The sequence below is a fragment of the Balaenoptera physalus genome (genome assembly GCF_965194825.1).
Source record: "Balaenoptera physalus genome assembly, chromosome: 5".
NCBI lineage: Eukaryota > Metazoa > Chordata > Mammalia > Artiodactyla > Balaenopteridae > Balaenoptera > Balaenoptera physalus.
The window spans coordinates 58048131-58071446 of NC_138884.1; the positions used below are offsets into that span (position 1 = coordinate 58048131).

Consider the following 23316-nt stretch of genomic DNA (forward strand, 5'->3'; position numbering starts at 1 on the left):
GTCACAATGGTGGCAACTGTGTCTCTATTGTTTGCATTTTTAATTTTAAAATTTATATGTAACCAAATCTATTCTTTAATGAACTTTTCTATCATTTCTGAGTTTAAAAAGTCCCACTTCCTTCAAAGGCTGATATTCAAGTCTATTTTCTTGTAGTTCTCTTTTTTTCACATTTAATTTCTTATGGATCTAATTGTCTCCTTACAATTTAGCCGAGATAGGAACTTAGTTTAAAGTTTCAAATGCTGTACTGTTATTCCTTTGGTCCTTTACTCAACTCTGAGCCAAGCTATATATATATATATTTTTTTTTTTTTTAAATACCAAAGAGATGGTAGAAAAAATTTAAATGCCATGGTTTTTGTTTCCATTACTGTAAGAGGATGCTTATCTCTTTTTCTAAACCTGACTCACTCTACTCTGATAGGACCGTTTTTCTCAAAATAGAAACAGAAATAGCTTTAGATAAATCCGTTTTTTAAAAAATCAAAAGTGAGAAAAATAGAAAAAGATCTGCTTCTTATCCTGTACAAAAAGGTGGTGACCAGGTGGGTTTTAATTGCATGTGGAGTCCTGGGTGAGCCAGCAGGGTCAGGGTAACACTTGGAGGACGGGGGACCATTTCCATCTTCAGCAGTGAAGCTGTTTCTTATACATCGCCAACAAACATGGGCCACCGCCCACCCCCTACCCAGTGCTTTTTCTCCGAGTCCTGCTGTGGACTCTGGGTTTTCAGTCTTTCTCCTAGTTGACAAGGCAGTGGTGATAGAAAGGTCAGCAGCCCGCTGTTCAGACCCTGCCTTTAGCCGGCCTTCCTGCTCTGCCCTCTCTTCTGGGTCGTCCCATCCACTCTGACTGCACTTCACTTCCCTGCCATGCCCCGAGCTGCAGGCTGCTCTTTTTTTTTTTTCCTTTTTAAACATACACAAAGTTGGAAGAAGCTTTTTATTTATTTATTTATCTATTTTTGGCTGCGTTGGGTCTTCATTGCTGCGCGCGGGCCCTCTCTAGCTGCGGCGAGCGGGGGCTGCTCTTCGCTGCGGTGCGCGGGCCTCTCACCGCGGGGGCCTCCCGTGCTGCGGAGCACGGGCTCAGTAGTTGTGGCACGTGAGCTCAGCAGTTGTGGCTCACGGGCTCCAGAGCGCAGGCCCAGCAGCTGCGGCACACGGGCCTACCTGCTCCGCGGCATGTGAGATCCTCCCGGTCCAGGGCTCGAACCCGCGTCCCCTGCATTGGCAGACGGACTCCTAACCGCTGCGCCACCAGGGAAGTCCAGGCTGCGCTTTCTAAACCGCCTCTGCAGCGCGTCATCCCCCACCCCACCACAGTTTTCTCACCCTCCACTTAGGAAACACATCCTGTGCTGTCATGCAATGCTGCCTGCCTTGCTCTCCCTCTGCCTCTGTCTGGAAGCCCCTCCACCCTCCCACCCCCAGGAAGCCTACTCCTTCCAGAACCAAGTATGCTCCTGCCCAGTGTTCCCTCAGGACACCCATTCCAGTTGCCCACTCCACCCCCCCCCCGCCCCCGACCTAGCACCTTGGGGTCAGCTTCAGAGCTCTTTCTACATGTGAGGTAGCCCTTTAAACAGCAGCCTCTCTGCTCTGCTGTGGATTCTTCGAGGACAGGACCCAGGTCTTAACATCTCTCCATCTCAAGAACTTAGCACAAGCCCCCTCCTACATGATATTAGTAGCTAATGTTTCCTAAAGCACTTAGTATGTGCCAGGTAGTGTTCTAACTGGATGACAAGCTTATGTGGATTTAATTCTCACAACAACCCTACAAGGAAGGGATGCTGTTATTTCCATTTTACAGATGAGGAAACTGAGGCACAGAAGTTAGTAACGGATGAAGCCAGGATTGAATGCAAAGCCTGACAGTCAGATCTCAACCCAGACCCTACCCAGTGTGTTCAGTCACTTCTTATAGGAACCCTCAACAGAAAGCATTGGGTGAATGGAGAACAGAAATGACTTGGGACGTTGGATTATATGGTGGTATTGAATGTATCTAATTTATCCAGCACCTCTGAGGAATTAGATATTGCAGAGACGTTAGTTTTCCAATTGATTAAAATTATTCCTTTTGGTTTCCTTATCTCAGGCGTATTTTTTGCCTTCTGTGATGGTGAGATTTTGCCTAAACATTCAGGAGATTAAAAATTCTTTTTTGTTTTAAAAAGTAAGAACTTCTTTTAAAAAAAGGTTTTAAATGAAATATCTCTAAAATCAATTATGTATTTTCCTGCCAGATTAAACAGTTCATGGGGCATATATCAACCTTTTCTTAGTGACTAAGGCTATCACTGTGATTAACAAATAGTAAACTGTATTCTGAGCCTGTGATGTCCTGGGGCCTTTGACATCAATCAGTAGGATTAATTAGTATCTATCTACTAAGTACCAGGGACTATACCAGGCACTTTCAAGTATGGTTCCTTAATTAATTGTCTAGGCCTATGATTTTGCTTTGCCTTTTTGTTTTTTAATTTTGTTTCTATTTCTGGAAGCTTCTTTGGTCTTCTCCGATACTGTAAAGCACTAGTCCATCACTTCTTGCTCTCAGTCTGCTGTTCACCAGGACAGCGCCCTGCCTCTAGTTGACTATGGTTGATCAGCTATGGGGGAGATTTGGGTAATGAGACTTGTTGCTCTTGTTACTAAACTCCCTCTCCTTTTGCTGTGACCTCCTTAGGGTCTCCAGAGTGACAGGAGTGCTTGGAAGGGGAAGCCTTTTGGGTTTCCTCTGACTGTCACATGTTGTTTTGAGACGGAGGTCCCTTGCCATCCCTCCCCTCGGTTTTCCTGGCCTCTGCAGAGCTAGAGGCCACTCCTGACAGCCCTGTGGCACTGTCTTCCTTCAGTTAGATGGCTCAGCAAAGGTTGTGTGTCGGTCATGCCCGAGGACGGCTGGTGGCTGGGGGAAGTCACCTGGTTAGCTGTGAGTGACCTGACATGAACCTTTTGTGCCTGCCAAGGGAATGAAATGTTTTTGTGGTTCGGGAACCCTTGGCTTTGACTTTTTGAAGTTTATTGAGAAACCAAGTCAAGTTACGAGGCAGAAAGCGATTGGAACATCCATGTGTAATTTCCCTTTAAAACATCAGGTTCTTACAGGGTAAGCAATAAAGAACACATTTTAAAAGTCATCTTCAAAGTCAGTAAACATACATAGACGTAAACGAAGCAGGCTCTAGACTTGGAATTACTCAGGCCTCTAGGTGTATGACCTAAGGCTCAGTGAAAACAACAAAAAGTCTTGGGAAGGTCATCGATTTTCGTCATCAGTTAGAAAACTTGGCAGTGTTGGTCCCTGGCTTCTGAATCTGTGTTGAATCCCAGCTCTTGACAGCCTGGCCCGGCATTCTGTGAGTGCAAGGAAACTGGCGTTCACCCTGGGGTCGCTTTTTCTACTTCTAGTTCCCTGGTGTTCAGCAGGGCTAAGCTGGTATCCTGGGCCCCGATTATACACAGCTTCTCCTGGAGAAGTCTGTCCTTTCCCCTTCCCTGCAGGGTGGCTCTGGGACTAGAGAGGGGGCGGGGCCCTCTCTGCAGGCACCTGCCTTGGCTTAGGCAGGGATTTGCCTTTGAAATTTCTTCTTTTCCTCCAGCTTCTAACAAATCCCTTTGCATTCACTTAGGTGTAGACTCAAGGAAGACCTTGGACATGAAGTCAGGCTACCAAGAGTCTAACCCTGGGTCTGACACTTCTTGGTTAGTCCTGGGCAAGTTACTTTAGCTGAATCTCTGTTTCCTCATGGGTTATGATTTCTCTATGAGAGGGTTTTTGGTTGCAAGAGAAACCTCTAATTTAAGTAAAAAGAGCATGTATTGGAAGGCTATAAAGTGGGTTACAGATCCCAAGGAAACCTGTAAAGAAGAAAGGCGCAGGGGCCGGGGAAGCTTTAAAGACCCAAGTCACAGGAGCCCATGGGTCCTTATCTGTGCGTCCTGGGAGAAAACGTCTGTCCACTGTGTTTTCCATCCTGAGGCTCTGTGCTCAGGATTCCGGGGCTAAGGAAAAGGAATTGGGTACCACACCACTGCCCGGTGCAGGAGAGGAAAGAAAATGAGGGCTCTGACCAGCAGAAAGGGGAGTGAGTATCTAACAACCAAACGTCCAGCGCAAACACCCCGAACTGCAAACTGCACAAGGCTTTTAACAAGTATTTGTACGTATTCCTCGCAAACTGGAAGGGCGTGGACTTTTTTTCTCTCATACTTATTTAGATTTGGCAATTGCTAGAGGCACTCATTGGTTTCATCCTACAGACATTTAGTAAGCACCTACTAGGAGAGACCATCTGATTCAGAGGAGAGAGCACTAGGCAAGAATTCGAAGACTTGAGCTCAGGTTCTGACTCTTCCACTGCCCTGTATCCCCATCTGTAAAAGTTGGACGAAAATACTTGCTCCGTGTGTGCCACAAACTTGTCAGAAAGATTAAATGATATCAAATGGCATAGTGTGGTCAAACTCTTGGAAGAGCTGTACAAGTGTCAGCTATTTATATGACTGTGTGTAGCTTGGTGCTAAGTACTAGAGAAGAACGAAGACTCATCTGCTTTTATGTATAGGTATGCATTTGTTTATTGTTTGCTTGTCTATTTTTATTTTAAAATCTAGAAAAGATTTGAAGCATACAAGTTTCTTAAGCTTATTTGCAATCTACGTGAGGCTTCAAGCTAATTTCTTCACAATCTAAATGATGTCGCTAAGCATTTTATAACTGAGTGCCAGGCCCCATGGGTGTTCAGGGATGAGAAACCCCACGTGTGGCTGTGGTTGGGAAAGGCCTCCGGAGGAGGTGGCGGGTAGCCCCGCTGCCTAATGCCTTTGTACCTTTGTCTACATTAGCTCTGTTCAGTCGAAATATAATGTGAATCACATATGTCATTCCAGATTTTTCTAGTAGCCACATTAAAAAAAAATAAAAAGAAACAGATGCAATTAGTTTTAATAATATATTTTTAGTTTACTCATTCTGTCTAAAATAGTATCATTTCTGAATGGATAAAGAAGATATGGTACACACACACACACACACACACACACACACACACACACACACACACACACTGGAATACTACTCAGCCATAAAAAAGAACAACATTTTGTCATTTGCAGCAGCGTGGATGGACTTGGAGAGCATTATGCTAAGTGAAATAAGAGAAAGACAAATACTGTATGATATCACTCATCTGTGGAATCTAAAAAATACAACAAACTAGTGAATATAACAAAAAAGACTCACAGACATAGAGAACAAGCTAGTGGTTTACCAGCAGGGAGAGGGAAGGGGGGAGGGGCCTTATAGGGGTCGGGAGTAAGAGGTACAAACTATTAGGTATAAAATAAGCTATAGGGATATATTGTACAACACGGGGAATATAGCCAATATTTTATAATAACCATAAGTGGAGTATAACCGTTAAAAATTGTGAATCACTGTATTGTACTGTACACCTATAACTTATATAATATTGTAGAGCAACTATGCTTCAATTTAAAAAATAAATAAAATAGTATCATTTCAACATGTAATCAATATAAAAAAGTTGAGATATTTTACATTCTTTTTTTTTTTTTTTTTTTGGTACTAGTTTTGAAATCTGGTGTGTATTTTACCCTTACAACACATCTCAGTTCCAATTAGCCACAGTTCAAGGGTTCAGTAGACACAGGGCTACCAGGTGAGACAACACAGCCCTTGATGAAACAGGAAGAAGAACAGGTAAGCGGCAGAGAAGGAATGGACGTGGCAATTTAGTGAGCATCTACTATGGACCAGGCAGGCTCAGGACTGGCATGAGGCATTTGATGGACAAAACATCAGTCCTGTTTTTATGTAAAATTTTGATATTTTGTTCATCATGAATTTTTAGCATTAATTTTGATTTTTTAAAATTGCATTGAAGTATTATTTATTTTGATTACTGTTTGGGCACCTCTTACATTTTGTACCCAAGGCAGGTGCATCACTTCCCTCACCCTAGTCTCAGGCCTGGCACCAGACACTTCCTACCAACTTTGCTAATACCTCATTTGGGGGCACTCACAGGCACCAAGCTGAAATGGATATCAAAACCAGGAGTGAACTCCTCTACTTTACTAAACCTTAGGCATTCGTTTTGGTATATGGATTTTTAATTGAATTCAACTTAGAAATAAAAAGACATTGGTAAACACATTGAAATTGAAACTGAATCTATGAACTGAAAAATTTGAAAATATTTTGGGACCAAACTATAACCCAGGAGAGAGTTCACTGTCTTTGATTCCCTAGCTAAGGTGACCCTTGACCATTGCATTTCCCTAATTATGGGGGGAAAGAATGAAAACAACACTTTTTTCCCTCTCTCCGGGGCCTCATTTCCTTTCCACATTATAGCTTAAATCTCCAGTGTTTAGGGGGTCAATATCTGCAGTCTCCCCCAATATGGGTTGTATTGGGAATGTTATATTGAAAATAACTTTGATGCTGAAAGAAAGGAAAAGTATTACTTAGTAAAGTGTCGCCTATTTTCAAACGAAATCCTTTTCTTTTAGGGAGCTCAGAAACAAAGAAGATATTCAATTTGGAGATAATGGAACAACAATATCTGCCGTGAGCAACAAGGCCTATGTTTTTGAACGAGATAAATCCGTTGGAGACCCTAAAATTGACTTACTTAGAACATTAAATATTCCTGCATTGGTAAGTAGGCATTTTAAATCTCATTATTGTGGATTTGAGAAGAAAGGAAAAAGTTAAGTTAAAGTCATTATGGTTTTACCTTTAGGAGCTATTAAGTTATATATGTGTGTGTGTATATATACATATATTTATTTTTTAAATGTTTATATATATGTGTGTGTGTGTATATATATATTTATATTTTCCCCCCTTCTTTAAAGTTCATTTCAGACTTTTTTTGAGGTCTTTCAAATGCGGTCTTTTCAAATGGTGACAAAATGTAAGTTTTAGGATTTTTTTCACAGTTTCTTCCCGTGTGTTCAGCATCAGCACTTGTGGATTTTGGAAGGTAGCTGATAATTTTTTAAATATTTATTTAACCCTTGTTTTGGTTCAGAAACTGTAGCAATAGAACTCGCATACTACTTCTTAATTTAGCTTTCTATCTTGGATTTTTTAATTCTCAAAATATATATTGACTCCCCCCCGCCCCCGTCCCCTTTTCAAATAGCAGAGACTGGGCTGTTGATTACAGCCTAGCATGATTTATTGGGCTCTGTTTTTAATGTCAAGTCCAGCTAATAAAAATACATGAGGCCCAGGAGACTTCTTCTATCCCCTCTGAGGTTCCCACTCCAACTCCTGGGTGACCGCTACATATGCAGTTGGACACTTATGGTGGACCCAGGACCTGGAAAGTATTAGATCCCAGGTCTGGCCCTGCCCAGCTGGCTAGTGGGGCAGAGTTTATGGGGACCCAGCCTCTAACCCTGATCGGGAGGAAGATGGTGCCACCTTGTGGCTAAAGATGCCAATATATCGCAAGAGTTTTTCCCCTTCTGTGGTGTTGGGAGAACTCTGAGAGTTGCGAGTGAGGATGTTAAGATGACAGTTACAAAATGTAATACTGAGAAAGGACAGTAACTGAAGAGTCCTATTCTTCACACTCAGCCAGAGAGGAGCTCTTTGGTTAACCTCTCAGCTGTTTGATCTCAACATTTACATTTAAGTTTGCAGCCCCCTTTGCTGAAGGGGCAGTAGGAAAGTGGAGTGGGGACACTGCTATCTGAATGTGCCTGTGCTCCTCAGACCGCCATGGAATGGGCCCAGCTACCCTTCCTCCACGAGCTCATCGAGGCCCTGTTGAAGGCCTATCAGCAGAAGCTCTTTGTGACCCACACGGTGGATGAATTGCTCTGGGGCTACAAAGATGAGATCTTATCCCTCATCAACGTTTTCAAACCTGACATCTCTCCCTATTTTGGCCTGTTCTATGGGGTAAGTCAATTTTTCTTTTCAGAGATTCTTTGTTCAGCTGAGGAGGAGGGCATTCCAAGCCAGATTTTATCTTCACTTTGGGTTTCTTCTAGGAGAAGACCAAAGTTGGTTGGAATTGTAGATCTCTTGTAGAGTATGTGAAAAATAACGAAGTGCTTTAGTAAGGGGAAAAAAAAAAACTTCTCCCACAATTTCAACATGCTACCAGTGCTGACTTTGAATGAGTGTCACTATGAAAAATATATAGAGTGTGCTGTGCCATTAATCAGGTGCAGTCTTTCAAAGTGTCATAAATTTCAGTGATCAATGCCGAGTCTTGTTTTGATGACTTGGAGACTAAACCCATGGATCAGTCTGACAGAGGCAAATAAGAAACTAAATAGGGATGTGATAGTCCATTAGGGGTGGGAGCTACTTATTAGATTTTTAGACATCTTATTTGTGAAAGAGGCTGGATAATTTGAAACTCTGTGTGTCCCTCGTCTATGATTTCTTTTGTTTATAAGTGGAATTTTGTATCATTTTTTGCAGATTTTATTTACTTTGGCTTGAACCCCAAAATATCAGCATTCAAGTAATTATTATTCAAAGCATATGTTATTGCTGCCTGAGCTTCAAATGAATTAAAATTAAAAGCAATTAAAAATCTATCCCCCCCCCCCCCCGCAAAAAAAAAAACTTGAGTAAAATGGATAGCTGGAAGGTTGGTAAATGACAAACTTAAACTCAGGAAGAGAGGTAGGTTCAGGACAGGATATGGAATTGTGATGAATTTCACCATCTTTAAATTTGTGGTTATTCTCTGGGTCTAACTACTGGAGAACTTCACCCTCATCATGTAATCTCTTAGCATTTCAGTTGCTTAGTGGTAATAATACTGCCCCTGTACCTTCAGGGATATATAAAACTTAAAAACTGTTCAAACGAAATGGTAAACAACTTTGAAATATTATCTTCGCAAGAGGAGGGTGGTCCTAGGAGTAGGGTCCCGCCAACCCTAAATCCTTCACTCTGGGCGAGCAGACCCAACAGATGTTCCCTAGAAGCTTCCATCTGACAGGAGCCAGCTTCCACAGGACCAGAGGAAGCACCGATTTCTTGTTAAGCTGTGACTAGACTCCCTCCTAGAAATAATTTCCGGGAAACTTCCTGCAGAAAGATACAAAGGTTTCCTTAAGCCCCCTTTGGTCCCAGTGGCTACCATCCATCTGCCAAGTGGATCCTGTTCCTAATACCTCAGTATTTCTCTGATAACTTTCATTGTATAGCTTGCTTTTTGTTTTTACACTGACCTCATCAAACTTATAACTAATATCCTTAAATACCTGTTAAAAATGTCACTCACATTTACAGACAGATTTAAAAATTGGCACTTTTGCTTTCCTGTGGCAAGGATGTGTGGTTTTACTTTATATTTTTTCTCTCTCTGCCTCTCCTTGCAAGCACCACGGTAGCTCTACAAGGCCCTGTTAGTGAAAAGCCCTGGCATTGCTCAGTTAGATTAGTACCTGGTGTAAATTTCCCACATGCAGGAAAAGAGCATGAGACTTAGACTCAGAGGGCCTGGATTTGCATTCTGACTTTCTCGGTTAATAGCTGTGGGACTTTCCTGAACTTCAGTTTCATCATTTGTAACTTGAGGCTAAAGGTGTCTACACTTTAGAGTTTGCTTGGAATGGCCAAATGAGAGTCCATGAAAGTGCTTTGCAAACTATAAGTTGCAACACATTTTAGGAACCATTATTCTTTTTCCCCTCCATGACTGGCTCAAAGTAAAGACCCTGAATTAATATGAATGACTGGTATATGCTTCCATTTTGGAGCCAAATAAACTGTCTCTAGTGTTGTTGGTAAGAAGGCAAAGGTGTTTTTTGTTCAGTTTTTCATCTGCTCTGGCCAATCCTGACTGTATCTCCAGCAGCACAGAGGTCCATACTTGGGCCGTCATTCATTCCAGACCGGGACAGACCGCGGGCTTGTGCACCTCACTGGCACCTCCTGCTCTGCACCCATCTGAGCCCGGCCTCAAATCTTTCCTTAATCCCAGTGGCGTCTGCCACATTCCCCTCTGATCCCCTAGGCCTGTGTGCCCATTCCACCCGCTCCAATACACATTGTGATGAAAAAAGAAAACCTTAGTTAAGGCCGTTGAACACTTTTCCTTCAAAGACTTTAATGATGAAACAGCCAAACAATTAATGGTGTGGGACAGGGTGTGTGAGTGAGAAGGATGAGGCAATACAGACAGCGCGTTGGCACAGAGCTCCTGAGAACAAGGGACCTGGCTGAATATCAGGTGCTCTTATTTGCATACTGGAGAGCCAATCAGCAAATCTTTACCCGTTGATTTTAGGGTACCTCTGTTTTCCTTGGCATAAGAGAGTTCAAGCACCTCCCAGTGAGTGTGGGTTCTTGGATGTCTAAAGCGATGGTGGCTGGGGAGTATCCTTGAGAGGTCAGCCAGTCCAGCCAATTGTACTGGGAGGATGGATTATGCATGTATTACGCTAGTGGTATGAATGTTGTCTTATTCTCAGAACATTTCTCAACCTCCTGCAGTAATATGTTCCTTGTATTCAACCCACAACCCTACTGCAATAACACAAAACCTATTTATTCCTGCTTGTTCTCAAATAACAAAAGTTCTAGCAAGTAACAGGGAAGCATTGACATTCAGTGTCTGACTCTTGGGCCAATAACAGCTGGGGAGAACTCTTGGAGATACTCTGAAATATTTAAATGCTTAACCACTTAGCTTAACCCACATCTGAGTTCATTGGAGAACTTCAAGAAGTAACACAAGCATTTTTAAAATTTGGTGGTTCAGCATTTTTTTATGTGAATTTGCTTCTAAATTGTTGTATGTTCATATTGTTGCCCTTGAAGAGGAGTCCTTTCTCATATCTTAAAGTCGTGTAAAAATCTCATATGTGGAACACAACATGACTATTATGTATGTGGACCATGTTGATATATTGACATAGTTGATGAAGTAGTGTTAAGTGACAAAAAGAAGAACCCAAGTAGGCAAAAAAGTTGAAAAGAGAATTCACAAAGGGTATGAATGTTTTTTTACGGAAACTGACTGAATGAAAAAGGAGTTCAACCTCAGTGAATAAGGAAATGCAAAAAGAGATAAGAAATCCCTTTTTTGTTGATCCAATAAGCAAAGTTTAACAAAAGGCATTTGGGGAATGTAAGCTGATTTATCTTGCTGTTTCCACTGGGTGACCTTGAGCAACTTGATACTATGTTTCAAAAGTTTTAAAAATCATGTTCTTTTATCTGGCAATTTCCCTTTTAGTGATCTATTTAGAAAATAAAAGCACAGAGAAAGGTTTTAGTCATAAAGATATTCATACGTTATATATAGTAGCAAAACAATTCAACACTAAATATTCAATAATAAGAAAATGGTTAAATTATTTCCACATAATATTATGGAGTCATTAAGTTGTACCTAGGAAGAACTTTTGATAATACAGGAAATATATTAGACACATAAGTAAAGAAATTGTATATGTGTATACACAATTGTATATATGTATAAAAATTGTGTATAGCAGATACTGTATGTGTATGTTATATATAATATATCTTAGTTCTACAAACAAATTTTGTGTAGAAAAAAGACTGAAAAGAAACAGACGAAAATACTAAAAAATAAATACATGTATGTTGCTTCTTGAAGTCCTCCACTTAACTCAGATGTGGTCTAAACTAAGTGGTTAAGCATTTAAATGTTTCAGAGTAACCCATGCTATTTCCCAGAAGTCAAAGCTCCATCCCAGATGAAGAACTTGTAAGAATGTACAGTGTGTCTGTCTGTGCCATTAAGAAGTGTAACTTGGAAAGAATATACAGCTCAAGAAAACTTTAATTGAAAAATGGGATTATATTAATACCACTTTTTTTCTATTCAAGTATAATTGGGTCCTAGCCCTGGATTTATGCTTTTTTATTTTTTAATTGAGATATAATTCTCTTAACATAAAATTCACCATTTAAAAGTGTACACTTCAGTGTTTTTTAGTATATTCACAAGGGTGTGCAACCACCAGCACTATACAATTCCAGAGCATTTTAATCAGCATCCCCCCCCCCAAAAAAAAAAACCACAACCTGTTAGCAGTCATTTCCATTCCCCCATCCCACCAGCTCCTGGTAACCACGAATCTACTTTCTATCTCTATGGATTTGCCTATTCTGGACATCCATATAAATGGAATGAAATTCATATGAAATCATATAATATATGATCTTTTGTGTCTGGCTTCTTTTATTTAGTATAATGTTTAGAAGATTCATCCATGTTGTAGCATGTCTCAGCACTTCATTCCTTTTTTTGGCTGAGTAATATTCCATTGTATGGATATACCACACTTTGTTTATCCGTTCTTCAGTTGATGAATATTTGGTTTATTTCTACTTTCTGGCTACTATGAATAACGCTGCAAATGAACATTTGTGTACAAGTTTTTGTATGACCATTAGATATAAACCTTGGAGTGGAATTCTCTTGGGTATATCCATAGGAGTAGAATTTTGGAGTCATCTGGCAACATTATGTTTAACTTTTTGAGGAACTGCCAAACTGTATTCCACAGCAAGTGCAACATTTTACATTCTTACCAGCAATGTAGGAAGGCTCTAGTTTCTCCACATCTTCACTAACACTTGTTCTTTTCCTTTTTTTTTAAATTGCCATCCTCATGGGTATGAAGTTGTATCTCATTGTGGTTTTGATTTGCATTTTTCTAATAACTGACAATATTGAGCATCTTTTCATGTACTTATTGACTATTTTTATATTTTCTTTGGAGAAATGTCTCTTCAAATCCTTTGTCCATTATTTAATTGGGCTCATACTTTTTAAAACCATAAAGTAATAATATGGTTAATATGGGATTTAGCAAAATAGTTACTCTATTCCCTAGTTGTGGTTCAGTCTCACGAGGCAATTAGGCCCAACTAGGGTAGTTTCATAAAGATTAAATGTGTTAGTTACTGTATCAGTTAGGGTTGTCTAGAAAGACACAATCAATGGAGATCTATATATCTGTTGAGGAATTTATATTAAGGAATTGTCTTATGCACTTGTGGGTCCTGGCAAGTGGCAAGTCTGAAATCCATAGGACAGGCTGGCAGGCTGGAAGCCCAGGCAGGATTTCTATGTTTCAGTCTTGAGGAGAGAACTCCTTTTTCTCCAGGAAACCTCAGACTTTGCTTTTAAAGGCTTCAACTGATTGAATGAGCCCACCCACATTATCAACAGTAATCTCCTTTACTGAAACTGAACTGATCACATCTACAAAATACAGCAACATCTAGAGTATTGTTTGATCAAACAACTGGGCACCATAGCCTAACCAAGTAAACACATGAAATGAACCATCACAGTTACCATCAATGACCATATTCACTTATTTTCAGAAAAATGGGACTAATGATGGAGACTATGTTTTTCTAACTGGAGAAGACAATTACCTTAACTTTTCCAAGATTGTGGAATGGAATGGAAAAACGTAAGTCTAATGATTTATTGGTGTAATTATTTTTTCAATTTTCATTTAATTGAACGTCCACTTCTGCTTTATTTCAAAAAAGTTTAGCACTATCATTTTTTGGATGAAAAATCTATAAATTAAAAAAATCTGTAATTATGTAAAATATCCTATAATATAAATAATATAGTATAAATATGTAAAATTATTATCTTGTAAATCAAGATTGGGGTAAGGTACTTCACAAATTAAATATTAATGATAGGTAGGTTTCTCATGGTTAGTCATGAATCACAAGCCAATGAAAAGTTTTGCTCTTCCACTGAGTCATTGAATGGTATATAGCTGCAGCACAAATACTTCTCAAATCACTGCTTGTTTTGGGGGAAGGAGAGAGGTTCTCTTTTTTATTTAATTTAGTGATTCTGCATTGTCTGTGTATTTTTTTTAAGATGAAATACATTTGAGTTCAGCATTATAGCATTTCAAAATATTTTTAATGTTTATAATTTATAAACAAACTACCTCCAAATAGGGACTGAGGCAGCTTGCAATAAAGCCACACATAAAGCAGAATGATTTTTTTAAGTCATAGAAATTAGAAATCTTCGAGAGAAAAGGAGGCTAAGTCTTCAGGAACTATGGTAAGAGGAATTTTGTTCTTGAACATTAAATTTACTTCGCAGCTTCCCAGAAATACAGGCAAGAAAACTGGCGTGGAATATTATCTGCACAACTTTTCTGTAAAGCAAAAACTGTTTTTGAATTTTAAGTTTATTTAAATTTTTTAAAACACACATATCCAGGTACATACACATACATTTGCGCACGCATGAGGGCGCGCATGCGTGCACACACACACACATTCCCAAGAATAAGGACCCTAAAAGAATATGAGAAACTGGCAATAGTATTGCCTTTGGAGGGTTAACTAGATGACTGGGTACTGAGCTGGGAGGGAAATTTACTTGTAAACAGAATATAGCTGGATTTTGCTTTAAAACCAATCTGTTATTTTCTTTCCACATTTTCTTTCCATATTTTCTTTCTCCTTTTAATAGGAGAGTTTAATCCTTTTATATACATGTTGTAATTACTGATACATTTACGATATAATGATATATTATTTGATATATTTAGACTTATTTCGACACCTTAGCTGGTTTATATCTATTCTACCCTTTGATTATATTTAACAATTTTTTTTCTAACAGAATCTAAAGCTATCTATTATCTCTCTTCTTCAATGAGACAATAACTTTACCCATTTCTTAATACCCACACCTTCTATGTTATTCTTGTCTACAACTTGTTTCACCTTCTTCGGAAGCCAAATATAAGTAAAATTTCATTATTTTTATAGTAAATAATTAAATATACCAACATATTTTATTAATTTATTATTATTTTTCCTTCTCACATCTTCCCCTTGGATTTAGTTTTCTTCTTGCTGAAGGTCATTAGTACAGTGGTTCTTAAACAGGGGTAATTTTGCTCTCTAGAGGACATTTGGTGATGCCTGGACACATTTTTGGTTGTCACAACTGGAGGTTGCTACTGGCATCTACTGGGTGGAGACCTGGGATGCTGTTAAACATCCTTCAGTGTACAGAACAGTCCCCCACAAAGAATTAATCAGGCTCAAAATGTTACTATGTTGGGAAACACTCTATTAGTAGTTCCTTCAGTGAGGATCTGTGGGTGGTAAACTTTCTTAGACTTTGCATATTTAAAAATATCTTTATTGCACTTTCACTTGTTAATGGTTTTAGTTGGGTATAGAATTCTAGGTTGACAGTTCAAAATTATGAAGATGTTACTCCACTGGCTTTTGATATCTATCTTCTTCCTTGGCCTTTTGCAGTTTTACTGCAACATATCTAGATTTGAATTTATTTTATTTATTCTATTTGGCCCTTGGGGCATACTTTCAATCCAAGGTCTAGTATCTTTCTTAAATTGTGGAAAACTTTCAGCAATTATCTCTTAAATTATTGCTTCTCTGTTATTTACTCTATTCTCACTACCCTCCCACAGACTCCTATTAAATATTTTTTGGAGCCTCTTGATATATTCTCTGTATCTTGATCCTTTAATTTTTAATCTTTCTGACTTTATATTTGTATAAATTCCTTAGAGCGATCTTTCAGTTAGCCAATTCTTTCCAACTACCTACAGTCTAGAGCTTATCCCTATTTGGAGTTTTTCTTTCAGAAAACTTTTTTATTCTGTTTTTATTCTGAAGATTTCTATTTTTCATTCTTTGGGTCTCTCTACTCTTATCTCATTCTTTTTTGTTTTTTTTAATAATTTGCCATTCTTTTTTACGGATGTTATTCTTTCATTTGTCTCTTTGAGGATACTAAACAATATATTTATTAGCCAGATTGTTCAATTATTTTAATTTCTTCTCAAGTGAATTCATCTTATTGTTGATTTTGTTGCCTATCTCTTAGTATAAGTTTCTTTCATTAAAAAAAATGTTGACTTGCAGAATAATTATTTGGGAAGTCTGTCTGTTATCTATCCATCCATCCATTCAACCATCCATCCATCCTCTCACCTCTCCCTAGGTAACACTTTTGCAGTTGCCTCCATGTAGCCTACCTAGGAACCCCAATACCAGTACACATGGTGGGTCTCCACCTCACGATTACCCAGGGGTCATCACAGATCTGGCCAAAGAGTCAGCAGGCAGCTTGACTTAGGTTCTGGTTGTGAGGCTGTGTCTGGGGCTTTCTGCCTCCCAGCAACTCAACTTTGCTTTCTTCAGCCTCTCTTGCTGACCAGAAAATCCCTGCCCCCAGATCCTGGTTTCACACCCTTGATGGACCACTTTTAATCCTCATTAACCTCAGGAGCTAGACTTGCAGATCTTTCTCCTGGCTTCCAGACCTGCAGCCCAGTGGGCGGACGGTTGTAGCCCTACTCACCACTTGGCGGTTATCACCTTTCATTGTCTAGGGAGATGTTCTTTTGTGTTTGAGTAGGGTGTAGAACTTTTAAATGTTCTCTTTTTTGTTCTATCAACCACTGCTCTGGAAGATGTCCTCAGTTCACGAACTTAGAAGGCCACCTTGACCAGAAGTTAGAAGAATTACTATTTATTGCCTGTCCTTTCCTGTCTTTTGCATTTTATACCATTTTTCAAGGAATTAATTTTTAAAAACCCGCTCTCTCAACTGTGCTCTTAGTGAGCATAAAGTTGATTCAAGGTTAAACTTTCTTGTGACCCAAAAGAAATCCTCCCTTAGCTGTTTGGAAGGGGAGACAGTTAATGCTCTGTCACAAATATTATCTCCCTGCAATATCTGTCCAGGGCTCATCTGTCCACGGGCTGGCTGTGAACAAAGCTACTGTAAATGCCAAATGGATCACTGCTTTAAGTAAGTGCATATTCCCAAACCTCCACGTGAGATACTCTGTTTTAGAGGAAGGGAAGAAGGATTTTTGGCTGTTGCCTCTGTCAGAATTGATTGGGGATCGGGGGCCTGCTTTTCTGCCTTTTGATCCAGTCCCCAACCAATACCACCCTTGTGTCTGCGTGTGAATAAGATTCTGTGGGTAGCCAGCTCCTAGTTGAGTCTTGAAAAGTCCTGACCATTAAAAAAAAAAAAAAAAAAAACCTGAAATCAAGTGTGACCCCCTGGACTCTTTCTTGTCTCCCAATGACAGGTCGCTTGACTGGTGGACAGCAGACGAGTGCAATATGATCAACGGAACAGACGGAGATTCTTTTCACCCATTAATCACCAAAGACGAAGTCCTGTATGTCTTCCCATCTGATTTTTGCAGGTAAGAACTTGAAAAATAAGTTCTTTGACTGTAAGACCACCAGAAATGTGAGGAATATATATAGTTGCACTTACTCGGTGAGGATATGTATGCTTAGTGAGTGATCAACGATGGTGGCATATTGAGGAACAGCGAAGTTGTAGTGGTTCACAGCACTAACTCCAGAGCCCGGCTGTGTTGGTTTGAATACCAGCTCCACCACTTACAGCTGTGTGACCTTGGGAACATTATTTAACCACTCTGTGCCTAACTTTCCTCATTTGTGAAATAAGGATAGAAAGAGTTGCCTACCTTGGGAGTTGTTTTGAGGACACACGAGTTACTTTGATAAAATACTCAGCCCAGGGCCTGTCACACTGTAAATAACATTAAATGTTAGCTCTTTGTTATTATGGTATACTCTGTCAGGTGAGAAATGTGCCCTAGTCTTCTTCCGGTCAACAGGTGATCGCTCCATAGAAGGTAAAGAAAGCATACTGCGGTCCATGTTTCAGAGTTCATAGGTCTTTGCTGAGCTCTAACCTTCCCGTTGATCCCATCTGCTCACGCGTGCCTCGCAATCTCTCCCTGTCTCCCACCTGCTGTTTCTCTCCAGACGCGCATGATGAAGTCCCCTCTGTGGCAGGAAGGCATCCTGCTCTGTGCCCTGATTCCCAGCTCCCCGTCACCACTGCTCCTTCTCCCGCCCTTCACCGTAAAACCGCTCAGCTGAGTGGCTGATCACACAGCCTCCCTTTCCTCTCCCACTCACTCCTGCAAGGCTTTTTGTGAGACTTCCCCTCCGTCAGAAGTAATCTAGTTGCCTCGGACGCTATGGAGTCAATATTCTCAAGGTCAGCTGTTCTTCTGGCTTTCATATCTCACACCATTGAGTACTTCCTCAGTCAGCCCTGCCAGAATCACTATAAATCTCCCTCTTCTCTTGCACTGAATCAGTCACCAAGTGGTATCCATCCTCCTCAGAAAGAGCTCTCCTTTCACTCCATCCCTGCTCTCTGTGCCGTGGTGCAGACCCTTTCCAGCTTTCACATGGAATATCTCAGTCACCTTCCATCCAGCTGCTCTCTTCAGTCAATATTTGTGAAAGGACTGAAGGAAGAGAAAATACGTTTGAGTGCAATGGGTGAGACAAAGAAACTTCGGAGGGTAGTAGGAGGCTTATTAAAGATATGGCACAGAGGAAACTCATTCTTGTTTGGTACCACTACTTCTGAAGAGCCACTTGGCAATGCTTAGTAAAGCCAAAGACGTGCAAACCCCATGATTCCACATTTCTCTCCTATGAAGGTTCCCTGACCTGAAGAACTCGTGTACATGCATGAAGGAGATTTATACAGAAAAGTTCACCGCAACATGGATTGTAGTTAGGAAAAATTGGAAGTGTCAACGGAAATAATAAACAATCTATAATAGGAATAGAAAAGAGTTTTATTTGAGCCAAATGGAGGGCTGTAGCCTAGGAGACACTGATTCAAGGAGCACTTGAATTGTGTTTTATCAGACTGCAAAATGGGGGAGACGTACAAAGGCAAAAACCTCAAGGTTGCAGTTAGTTACATGAGTTGTTTATCAAGAATTATAACTGGAGCTGGCAAGAAGTAAGAGTGCTTGTTAAGCAAGGATTGGTTGGGATCTGAAATGGTTGCATAGTTACAAGGGGAGACCTTGAGACCATAAGGTTGCAGCTGGCCACTGCCAGCAGATACTGTTTTGAGAATGGCTAGTGGTGTCCTTGAGTTTGACGCAGTTCAGAAAATTCAAGTTCTCCGTGATGCAGGAATGTGTCTGAAACCACATCCGCAATGGCCACCCGGCTCCATCCTGAATGTGTGACCCACAATTACTCCATTTTGATTTTTAAACGCATTCTTTTCTTTAATGGTTAAAGCAGATGTACAAGGCGTGTTTGACAGGCTATAAGAGAGGCTGTTCTCGTTAGCATAAAGTTTAAGCTTAAATCATGTGTAAGCCAGAATAACTTCCCCATATCTCGCTATGTGAAAATTTCTTCCATCCAAAGCAATCTAAGTGCCTGTGAAAAGGAGAATATAAATAAATAATGGGGCTTCCCTGGTGGCGCAGTGGTTAGGAGTCTGCCTGCCAGTGCAGGGGACACGGGTTCGAGCCCTGGTCCGGGAAGATCCCACATGCCATGGCACAACTAAGCCCGTGCGCCGCAACTACTGAGCCTGGGCTCTATAGCCGCGAGCCACAGCTACTGAGCCCACGCGCTGCAACTGCTGAAGCCCGCGTACCTAGAGCCCGTGCTCCACAACAAGAGAAGCCACCACAATGAGAAGCCCACACACCGCAATGAAGAGCAGCCCCTGCTCGCCTCAACTAGAAGAAAGCCTGCGTGCAGCAACGAAGACCCATCACAGCCAAAAATTAAAGCAAACAAACAAAAAGTTTAAAAATGAATAAATAAATAAATAAATAATGGGGTATTTGTTTGATAGAATGTCATATTAAAAGTAAAATATAACAACCAGAGCCATTACATTAACGCAATAAATCTTAAAAATATAATGTTGAAGGAAGAAGCAAATTGTAAAAGAGAATATGGTATACTGTTTATATAACATGTAGAAATAACAAACAATGCCACAAGTTGTTTATGAATATGCACGTAGGTGAAAGTATATAAAGACCTGCATGGGAATGATAAACCCCAAATTCAGGATAGCGGTTACCTCTGGGGATGCAGAGGACCAGAATCAGGAGTGTTACGCAGACAGCTTCAGTTGTATCCGTAAATATACACTTTATTTATCGAAGTGGTATTTGTTATAAAAGGTACTTACTATAGTATTTTCTCTGTTTTTCTGTTTGCTTAAAATTTTCATGAAAAAATGCTATGGGGTGGGATGTGCAGTGGAAGGCAACTCCTGTTAGGCACAACCCAGCGAGAGATGTGTCCCACCTGTGCTTCAGAGATGAAAAAGTGAGGTCCCAAAAGCAGTTCCCCTCAGCCTTCAGACGCCTTCAGATGCAGGGCTGAAGGATCAGTTACCACAGTGTATGTGAAAAGTGCCTTGGCTGTCGCTCAGGTGCTGTGCAAATAGAAGGGTGGTTAGTATCATAAGAGACCACTGTTTGAAACTCTGTAACCACTGAAGGCAGAATGATGTTGAACGCCGTTGAAGTAAGTGACCTAGGCAAAATATGGAAACTATTTTTGTTTGGGGGAAATGGGTCTCAAAGTATATATTCTAATCAAGTATCTGTCTAATGGGGCACTCTTCCAGGCCGTCAGAATCTACCGGGCCACACCCTTTGCCACCTCTTCTGCTTTTGCTTTGCCTCTGCCTCACCCTGTCTTCCTTTGCTTTGCTTCTGCTTCATACACACTGGCATGTGTCCATGCTAGTCTAGGCGACTCCTTTCTTTCAGCACAAATATCCATTCTAACTCGTTTTCTTGATTTTCTACCACACATTATGTTTTTTTCTAAGCCTTGTTAAGATGTTAGCATAGCTGCTGCCTCTTAAACATCTTTCATTATAATCTGTCTCCTACTTTACTACACATTGAATGGGTTGAGCTCCTTTCAAGCTTTCTTTTGCCTCTTTATTTTCCACTTACCCTGTAAGCTTTTAGCCACGTTACACCCAAGAACGGTTGGCTAACTCACTGATATGGTCAGATCGTGCTGATGGGAGCTCACATTGACTTTTTATTCTTACTTCCTAACAGGTCCGTATATATAACTTTCAGTGACTTTGAGAGCGTACAGGGACTGCCTGCCTTGAGGTATAAGGTGCCTGCAGAAATATTAGCCAATACCTCAGACAACGCTGGCTTCTGTATACCTAAAGGAAACTGCCTGGGCTCAGGAGTTTTGAATGTCAGCGTCTGCAAGAATGGTAAGAACTCAGAGAGGGGACATGGGCAGGAGGATCTGGATGTAGGATTGGTGTTCTTCAACAAAGAATGTTGTCAGCCCAATAGAAAGAGCGATTTTGACCTTTCAAGAATAACGTTTTGTCAGAAACAGACTCACAGACATAGAAAACAGACTTATGGTTACCAAGGGGGAAAGCAGAGGGTATAAATTAGGAGTTTGGGATTAGCAGATACAAATTACTATATATAAAATAAAATAGAACTAGGTCCTACTGTGTAGCACAGGGAACTATATTCAATATCTTGTAATAACGTATAAAGGAAGAGAATCTGAAAAAGAATATATATATATATATATATGTATAACTGAGTCACTTTGCTGTACACCAGAAATGAACACAGCATTGTAAATCAACTGCAATTAAAAAAATAAGTTTTGTAACATGGCTATAGCATAGCTTTTTTTTTTTAAAAAAAAGCATTGGCTTTCCTGTAATGATTTTTATTCCTAGATTGCCATGTTATGTTTTTTCTGGGCAATAGTTTAAGAGTTTGTTTTTTTTTTCTTGAAACCAATCCAGGGCCAGGGTTTCTTAATGTCTGAGCTAATCTGCTCCTTTCCGTGAATGAGGTGGAATGATCAGGGGTGCAGCTGACAGAAACATTTTTTTCATCACGAGGACTAGTTTTTGTAATCATATGCTGCATAATATTCACAATAGCCTTGCTAGATAGACAGCCAGTAGCCTCTTTTCATAATTGTGGAAACGAGGGCTCAGAGAAGGAACAGGATTTTTATAAAATCCTTACCTCTGAGCAAATTCCTGCTAGAACTTAGGGTCTTCTCATATTTGTACTGTAATCTTTCTTAGGCTACAATTCTTGTTTAAAGTTTCTCTTGAGAAACTTTGTAACTCCTTTCTCTTGATTAAAGTTGTACTTTTTTCCTGAATAATGTGCTAACTTTTGCCCCCTTGTCCATTTGGTTTGAAAATCTCCTTTTAGGATAATCCTCCCTTTCCTTGTCTGATGGGGTCATGGCTCCCAAGCCTGGCTTTGCAGCAGGACTATCTGGAGAATCATTAAAAACATCTGTCCCAGGGCGCACCTGCTAGCACCCCAGTAGCTGTAGTTTTAATGAGCTCCAGGTGATTCTCATGAAGGTGGTACCTGTGAGATTGGGAACCACTGTTCTGGGGAACACACACCCCTGACCTAGAGATCAGACCTCTCCTGCTGGCTCACTGGGGGATGGTCCTGAAATGGCACCTGCCCGCTCAACCCATGTTTCTGTGGCTCAAGGCACACATGTAGGCACATTTTTCTTGTTGTTTTGTTAACAGTCTGCTTCCTCAAGAAGTTGACGTCAGAACCGACAGAAGGATTCTACTTTGCAACAGTCATTCCTCTTGCTATAACCCTTTTCCTCTTGCCTGTCCTGTGTTCCCAGATGCGGACTGAAATATTACCCTTCAGGACTATCCTCAAGTGTTTTGCATTCCCCAGGGGAACATTCTGGCTAGTGGGATGAGTGAGCGTTCTGGAGTCAGGGGGATCTGGGATTGAATTCTGTTTGTTAGCAAATTGGCCACGTTGTTGAAGGAGGGTTCCAGACAGCAGTTTTCTCCTCTGTAAAATGGGGGTGATTATAACTTCCTTGGAGGGTTGTGTGAAGGTTAGAGAGAATGTATGTAAAACACTCAGGACAGTGTCTGGCCCTTATTAAGTCCTTAACAGATCTTTAAAAATACATTTTAAAGGTCAGTGTAGGAAATTCCCTGGCGGTCCAGTGGTTAGGACTCTGCCCAGTCACTGCTGAGGGCCTGGGTTCAATCCCTGGTCAGGGATCTAAGATCCCACAAGCCACGTGGTGTGGCAAAATAAATAAATAAATAAAGGTCAGTGTAGGTCACAAAGAAGGAAATCGTGTCTTTGTGAAACTGTGTAGCAACAGAGCGCAGAACTGTGTGTGTGACAAGTGAGGTGTCTGAGCCGTGGGCTGGAGGATATGTGAGCAGACTTAAACTACTTGCCGTTAAGCTAATTTCTCCCAAAATGTATTTTCCTGGCAGCAGTTATTGAGTCCCTCTCCTCTTTTCAAGAGCGAAATCTATCAATAGAATAGGTTTCCTTTAATAACTTGCTTCTCTATTTGTTCCTTAAAATGAATAGGAAATATTTTTTTTAAAAAAAAAGGAAGGAAAAAAAAAAAAAA

The 23316-nt window shown here is 40.4% G+C and overlaps 1 protein-coding gene across 1 annotated transcript in view; it reads left to right on the plus strand.

Moving 5' to 3' along the window:
- Positions 1-23316, plus strand: part of SCARB2 (scavenger receptor class B member 2) — a 66106-nt gene that overhangs the window by 31518 nt on the left and 11272 nt on the right. Inside the window, exons 3-7 of the mRNA XM_082463835.1 lie at positions 6552-6699; positions 7768-7956; positions 13390-13481; positions 17136-17255; positions 20952-21121. Coding sequence (XP_082319961.1) covers positions 6552-6699; positions 7768-7956; positions 13390-13481; positions 17136-17255; positions 20952-21121 — 719 coding nt within the window. The remainder of the gene's footprint in view (positions 1-6551; positions 6700-7767; positions 7957-13389; positions 13482-17135; positions 17256-20951; positions 21122-23316) is intronic.